Source organism: Erpetoichthys calabaricus, chromosome 8 (genome assembly GCF_900747795.2).
Source record: "Erpetoichthys calabaricus chromosome 8, fErpCal1.3, whole genome shotgun sequence".
Taxonomy (NCBI): domain Eukaryota; kingdom Metazoa; phylum Chordata; class Cladistia; order Polypteriformes; family Polypteridae; genus Erpetoichthys; species Erpetoichthys calabaricus.
Window position 1 is genome coordinate 162,407,214 of NC_041401.2, and position 8,279 is coordinate 162,415,492.

At 41.6% G+C, this 8,279-nt stretch overlaps 1 protein-coding gene across 2 annotated transcripts in view; it reads right to left on the minus strand.

The window, feature by feature from the left end:
* wnt4 (wingless-type MMTV integration site family, member 4) overlaps window positions 1–6,944 on the minus strand; it is a 77,709-nt gene extending 70,765 nt beyond the window's left edge. The window contains exon 1 of one of the 2 annotated variants that reach the window (XM_028807704.2): window positions 6,446–6,944. In XM_028807704.2, the coding sequence (XP_028663537.1) occupies window positions 6,446–6,522 (77 nt within the window). In that variant the 5' untranslated portion in view covers window positions 6,523–6,944. Of the gene's footprint in view, window positions 1–4,126; window positions 4,218–6,445 lie in introns of those variants that run through there. The other variant, XM_051930383.1, reaches the window with a different exon arrangement.
* Between the last annotated feature and the right edge of the window lie 1,335 nt (window positions 6,945–8,279).

Genomic DNA, 8,279 nt, shown 5'->3' on the forward strand with positions numbered 1-8,279 from the left:
TCTCTAAATGTTCAATAAAACTATTTGAAGGCTGTCACAAGAAGCTGCTATGGCACTGGCAAAGCTTTTGATCCATAATGCCTGTTCTGCAACATTTTACATAAAATCCTTAACGATGCTGGACTAATCAGTTGTCTCACAATGAAACAGGCATCATCTATGGAGTCCTCAAAACATCAAGGCAAAGCGCATGTGAAGAGATCCTCCACCTTAATAAAAGGACAAGTATCTATATGTCTGTCTGTGTTCACCCACTTGCTATGTTTCTGTCATTCCAACAGATGGCGCATCACAAACATTAACACTGCTGTTATGAATCCCATACCAAAGAGACATGATTTGCATGGTGCACTGTAAGCATTAACGCTGAGGCCTACATTGAATACTTTGATCACAACCTGTCTTAGATGGGTACCACAGCACAGTTAGTACAAAGATAATAATATAGTATCACTATGGTCATTGGTCTTCAGTGGAATGTCTGAGCCACAGAACCAGCGAAGTTAACGGTAGGACCGCGAAGAGCTTGGAGTCCATATATTGTCAGTAAGAAAGAGAGAACAAGAGGCGTGCATACATCGCACCAGGCCATTCAGTTCTTGTCTGTCGACACTTTCTAAAAACACAGCCCTGCATCGTGACCTGGATAGATGCGGACCTCTGGCAAATCGTACCTCTAAGTTCACCTTTAAAATCGGAGCGGCTACACGTTCTGTCGCCTCCATCCACCTTTAACCCCACAGAGTCGCAGTGGACTTGTCCGCTTGACGTCATTACAAGGCACACTCATGTGCACACACAGACGTATATTCAGGACAATTAACAGTAGCCAATCAAATTTGCTTGCTTGACTTCAGGATGGAGAATTTTCACTCTGTTGTCGAGATGTGGGAAGAAAACGAACACAAAACCTTATAGCTTCTCGGACTGGTGTGGCGTCACCACGCAGCTTTCCCTTTTCAACCGATCAAAACTGTGATTTAGGCAAACTTCGGCATATAAATACATAATGATTGTGTGAAAATAACGCCCAATATAAGAAAATAAAGAGTTGTCAGATAAAATCTAAAGTTTTACTTCTTATCGAGAAGCCATAAAGCGAGGCGAGATCCAACTGAGCATTCAACTGAAGGCAAACGAAGTCTGGTGAGAACTTCTGGAGGTGAAAGGAACGATGAACGCCTGTAATAATAATATTCAACAATCTCAGAGAACACTCTTTGCAAACTATAACTAGACTAAAATGTTTTCATCTGTTTTACATCATACAGTATACTCTATTAGCATCCATGGACCAGAAATGATCACACTATAAACTGCATATCCATTTTATTTAAATAGCACACCAGACAGTGCTCCACCAACAGTCCACACATCAAGCAGGCTACAAGACTTCATTGGCCGTCAATCAGTTAAATCCCAGAATGTGCTGAAACCTTCTTGAGCATTCATAATTATCCCACCGGCTTGGTCTGTATACCCAGACTCCTGTGCTTAATGAACATACTATTATTATTATTAATTAAAAATATTAATAGTGTCATTTTCCGCCCCATTTAATCCAGATCAGGGTATGGTGGTGGGGCTGGTGCCCATTTCAGCTAGCACAGGCTGTGAGGCAGGAGAATACCCTGGGCAGGGCACCGATCCATCATAGGACGAGCACACACACACACACACATACACTAAACACACAATAGGGCCAACTGAGCATCACCAATTCACTTAACTTGCATGTCTTTGGACCATGGGATGAAACCCATGCACATACAGGGAGAACATCCAAACACCAGGTAGGGATGACATGGGACGGGAAACCTGGTATCTTTACTGCGAGTCAGCAGCACTATCACTGCGTCACCGTGCGCCTATTATTATTATTATTATTATTATTATTATTATTATTATTATTATTATTACTATTATTATTATTATTATGTGTGCGTGACGTACATTTCGAGGTCCTATGTTGGAATTTCTTATTGGGGGACTGATATTCAGGGTTTCTGCCTTGAGCACATTGCTGTCGGTGGTCCTATCGCCCTGAAAGGAGTTAAGAAATAAACGAATTAATAACGATTTCACGAGCTATAAATCTGATTTTCGGCCCTCAGAGTTAGCTGGATAGGCTCTTGGTGGACTGCACGATCCTAACTAGTTAGAACAAAACACAAAGGCTGGATATTCATCATCATTATCCATCGCATGGATTGTTCACTTTTGTGAACACCGTTTTGGAGGAGCGGTTTAGCGTTACAGTCCAAACGTTTTCAAACGAATCACTTTGCGTCAGGCTGCAACTAGTGCAGGTGAGTAAAGGGAGACTGTACACGGGTTATGGCTAAGGGTGCGTTTGCTATAATTTCACAGATGTGTGTACGAACAGGATTATACAGATAAGTAACCGTATATCTGAAACAGAGCTCGTTTTGTAAACTAAGTAGTCTTTACTCCGGTTGTAGCTGCGATCACCATCTACTGAATTTTCTGGTGCCTGTCCTAATGCAATGTCACAGCGATACTCATTAAGACCAACGCGCAAGTTAAGAGGCTGTCATTATGTTAAAAAAGCCTTAATCTCAGCGAAAGCTCATGGAGAATTTATGGGTGTCGTCCGTTTAGATCAATAAGATTTTAAGTATAATTTTCCTATTTTGGTAAGGGATTATCCTTCTAAATTAACATGTTTTCATCAATGTTTAGCTCTTAATGAAAATACAGTAAAGCACAAAGAAGATGCAAAATCAGAGCGCTTGTGTAGAGCGTGTAGAGGACCTGGGTGGCAGGGCGTTACGGGGACCTGTTATTGGGCACTGGGAGTCTCCTTTACTTAATCATACTTCGTTTGCTTTTGCAATGCGCCTGGTGTTGTTGAAAGGTTTCATTGACTGATTGGCAGGTGAAAAGACTATGCTTAGCTACATTATATTTAAATCCGCTATAGTGCAAATAGGTTTTTAAACTTTCTATACGAAAACTTTCACCAGAAGCGTTTTGTTGCGTGAGAGGTAAAGCAGCAGACTCGCTTAAATCACTTTAAGCAAATCAATAACACGCAATTATGATGTAATGGCAATGATGCAACGCAACGCCTGTGTTCGTGTTAAGCAGTCACAGGATTTTTTTTCTCTGCATGAAAAATGGATAACCATATTTTTTAAAAATCCGATAGTTTAATCGGATATGTTGCGACGCGTCTGCCATCCATCCAGTTATGCTGAAAACTGACTCCGCAATGTATTGGGGAATAGTTATACCCGCACTTGTTTGAGAAGTCAAAAAATAAAGGCGTGCGCAGAATAAATATATATACGTCAAAATCGCCAGCGTTTACTCAACGGATAAAATGTACATGAAGAAATTAACGAAAAAACTGTATTTGAAAAACTGTGTTTTCATATACAGTATACACATTTATGGATCACTTTACCACTTTAAGAGTATAACATTTGGGATTTAGCGTATTGAATAAGACCTATGATATTCAACTGGTTGATGATTTAATGATACACGCGTAAATGTGTGGGTACTCGTTTATTTAGAGTTTAAGAATATTTATACATACTTAAAGAAAAAAAATAGTTTAAAAAGCAGCTTTCTTAGCCACAGGAGCGAGACTATAGATACAGAACACAGCATTTTAAACATGAGTGAAATCGTTTAAATAATCAACAGAACAACAGAAAGACAACTGCTCCACTAGTTATGGCAGCTGCCCGCCCTTCGCCGTGAGACGTCTAAATTCGAAGCTCAAATTGAACGTTCTCCCCGTGAGCGCGTTGAGCTTCCCCGGTTTGTCCGATTTTGCTTTCCAATCACCAAAGCAGGTGACATGAGATTGGCATCATGTGATGGAGGGGGTTCATTTTGCCCGAAAATGGCAATCGCCTAAACTTTCGTCTCTGCATTCCGGCTGGTTCTATCGGAATAGCCAACGACTACGAGTTCGAAAATGGATGTCATGGAAAAACCGAACCACTCATCCGCCGGATTAAAACCGCGAGAAATTCAGTCAACGCCACAATTACTGAACCCTTCAACGAACACATATGGTTAGGCAAACCACACGTCCGTCGGATTAAAACCACGAGAAATGCTGTCAGTGTCACAACGCACGGAAACCTACACCAAACTCTGGACACGAAAGAGCGTTAACCGCACGATCGACTTAAACGAAACTGCAGCTCTCCTGCTTGCTGGGCGCTCCAGTCTCCGCCGTTCAGCGCCTTGTAGCGCCGCAAAAGACCGTCCGTCACAAATCTCACTGCATTAAAAAGCGCCGTGCGCACTTTTTCAGCTCCACTGACATAATTCGAGGCTAGATAAATTGCTATTTCAGCTTTTAAAGCTCATCCGATGATTTCAGCTACCGCAGACAGGCGTGTTTTTTTTTCTTCTTCTTTGCCATATTTCGTCCCATCAGGTTCACACAAACCAAACTTATTCTAAACGCTGCGCAAATTTCTCCGACGGCTCATACGGCGCCAAGATTCACAACCGTCAACAGAAATTGTTCTTAATGGCAGCGTGCCTTTGTTTTGAATTTAGCAGTCTGCAGAAATGTGTGAATATGAAAAAAGCGATCTTTAAACTTTAGAAATTGGCAGACGGACAGAATGAATGATAGATAATCGTGAAGTCAGTGTCACAGGAGGGGAGCGTTTCACTGCAACGGATTCCCAGAACGTGCAATGCATGGGATTTGTTGGCTAATAATAATAATATTTTGAAGCATAAGTTGAAAGTTCAGATTTTTTCTTAAGTGTTAAGCAGGTCTCAGCACGTCTGCACTCTTTCACCACACCTTAATAAAATGAGACAGGCATGTAAGTATAAAACCCGCTGTGCTGTTAAATACACCAGTATCTATATGTAACCAGAAAATGCGTTTTCATTTTAATAAAACAAATAGAAATGTAAAATCTAATATGTGGTTATCAGCTTTATTGGTAATTGTGAAGAAAGACTTTAAATCTGTCGAGCGTCTCTTTAAACCCGGCATGTCTACGACTATTAGCTTCAAAATATTTCATCTTAACGAGGAAATAAGAGAAGAAAATGACGACAGGGAATCAAATACGCAGATTTTACTTCACGGAAGAATAAGGCAAATTTGCGACATTGCATTAAAAAGTGTGTTGTGAAGCGAACTTCAAGGAAAACTATACCTTTAAATAAATAAAGATCTCCTCACATGGAATACGGGACCGACTCGTGCCTGTGAAGCGGCCAGAACCGAAACTCTCGCAGAGACAGCTTCGAACAACTAAAGAAAACAATAACTTTGCGCAACAAAGAACATAGAATCAAATCTCTTAAAATTACATACGACACGAAAAGACTGTCATCATCTATATTGCGGTATTATTCCAAACTTTTTAAAAAATCTACTCGCCTCCCTGATGCCCACATGACTTTCAGATTTTAAGTCTTAAAGCAAGATACAAAAGGAGATCAAGCCGGGTGGACATATTTAGTAGCATCTTTATATGAGTCAGCAGCAATTATACAGAAAACGAAATAACCGACACCAAACACTTTTACCAATAGGAAGAACAATAACATGAAAGCAATCATTAATTTGTCCACTTCTCGCGATACGGTTAGTAGAAAGTGGATTCTGGAACTGAATATATAAATGTTTTACTATATAATTATAAAAATAACTGAATGTAATATTTGCACTTCTAATTACTGAAAAGGCATAATTCAGTCGCTAATAATAAACGTAACAGATGTGTCCTAATAATAATAATACAGTCACTACTTCAACTAATGAAAATCTGACAAAGACGCACATTGTTTGGTCAAATAATACTACGGATGATAACTTTTAAATTGCCGCTGTTAAAAATGAAAAATAACATAGCTACTACTCCCGTCATTCATCCATGTTCCAAAGCCGCTTTATCTGGCGCAGGTACTCAGTGAGGCGAAGCCCGCATAATAACAGGTATTACAAATAACAAAAGCGCCTGTTGTGGAGTAACACTATAATATACAACGAGTTAAGCCATTCATAAGCGCTGCTAGTAATCACATTGATATCATCTAGGAGAAACACAAAAGCAGGACTGCTATTAATGCATTCTCAGATACTACAATTGCTATTAATAAATGCAATACCCGCAGCAGTAGCAGAATTAAAGAAAGTCGAAGTCATTTAAGGGCTCTAGCAGCAGACTTAGCGTCAATGTGAGAAGCCAGTTACACAGTAACTTTAACCATTCCAGCTATAGTAACCCTAGAAGCAGAAGTTAATCGACACAAATGCAACAGTTAATTTTTGACAGGAAGAACCTTGAAGCCCCCCCTCCTCACCCCAATCCGTCGGCTGCACTTGAGCGATTTTGTCTTTTACAATTTCAGGACGGACACACACACGCGCGCGCACTCACAAGCTCAGGTACACGTGCGTGTCCATAGAAATGTTAATACAACTCACAGCCAGTTGCTTGCGTTCGCGGAGAAGAGAGCGACAATGAGCAGCAGAAGAGACCTGAGCAAATACTCCGGTGTCATCTTGTCGTCCCGCACAGCTCCCCAGACTGTCAGGTAAAATCCGCGTCTCAGGGGACCGGAGGGGGGGGGGGGGCTGGGGAGGGGGGGTGAGGGTTGGTAGCCGCTACTTCATCACCACCAGGCGCAGGTTAATCCATCGACCGTCCACGGCAGAAAGTTGCCAAAGTCCGATGGACGCCGGTTTCTTTTTCTCTCTGCTCGAGTTCGATGACAGCAAGATCGCAGGCTATGCCTCCACATATAACGGGAACTTTAAGACATATGATCCCACTCGTGCGTGTGTCCAGACGGTACAGCAGCTCGTTTTCGCTCCGCCGTCTCTCCTGTTGCAGCGGGCACTAGGGTAGGATGCGCAGCTTGCGCTCCGGCGACGTACGGCTCGCAGTTCGCTGTGAAACGGAATGTCAGCTGCTGAAGCATCGGACGCGGACCAACTTCAGCCGCGGTCCGAAGTGGGCGTGGATGAGGCGGTCAGAGGCGTGGCGCACAAGACAAATATGGCTTTGTGGGTGTGTCCCGCCCTGGAGGGCTCTTTTAAAGATCCCGGGAGAGGATGCGAAGGAACAGCAATTACCCAGAGGTCGTAAAACCGCTTACTCTTTCTTGGCAGGGTTCCTCTTTCTTAAATAAAACAGCTCCTTAGCTGGCTCATAAAAAGCTTAATCGCAACACTTTACATTTCCTCGGTAAATTCACGTACAATTTGAAAAGAATACTACCAAGACCAGTTTATATTAACATCTGAATGCGCTAGTGCCTTTCATGGCAGGTGTCTCAAGCGCTTTTATGTCAGATTCGAATCATTCTCGTTTTGCAGCCCCTCTGTCTGTAAAAGATAGTTGGAGAGATAAAAAGGCACGAAACCCCTCAATAAAATCGAGATCTACCGGAGCCAAACTTCACATTTTTTGTAAGAAAATCGAGGGGACCATAAATACAAATAACATAAATTCAGGTCCCTATAATGCGGTTTCGGATAGTGAATAAAGGGACAAGAAACAACTAGCTATACAAAAATGAATTTAATCTGGAGCGCGTTATCGACGAAAGAAGATAAACACAAGGGGTGGTGACAGGTGGACACCCCCACGTTTTTCTCCTTCAGACAAATCATGAACAAAAGTGTAAGGCCGCTTCAAGTTTGTCAGGGAAAGCGCAGTCATCTTCTTAAAAACAGGATGAATGTTTTAGAAAAATGGACTTGCTAGCGGGCCTCCCACTTCTAATGGTATACTTGGTTAAACCGGTTTCTCTAATATTTCTCGGAGTACAATTGCAAGTGTTAAATAAACATCAGAATAGCACAGATCTGCTGCTTTGCCCTGCAGAAGCTTCCCCTTATGACTGCTAAATTGGTCTGGTTTTGGAAATGCGGCCAAAAATTCAGAAAAAATCTGGGCATTTCTCACTTGGTATTTCTGTCTGTGGTGAAGCACATTAAATGTTGGTTCTCCATGGCTTGGTGTAGTCAAGATAATCAAAACCTTCATAATTATTGGTAAGTGGACTTATGCAGAAAACTAAATGTGGCCCATACTCATACTACAAACGTTTGATTTGTTAGCAATCAAAGCATTTCTCTGCAATGGGTAAGAGTTAATAATAAAGACTGGAGGTTGCGACATTTAAGTTCGGACCATGATCTGGGTGATAAATAATGACTAAAAATGGTTAAGATACACTTAACTTAAGCATTAATAAACAGATGTATAGGCAGGATATGTGGCCTGGTGGCTAAGGTAGCGGACTGAAGGGTA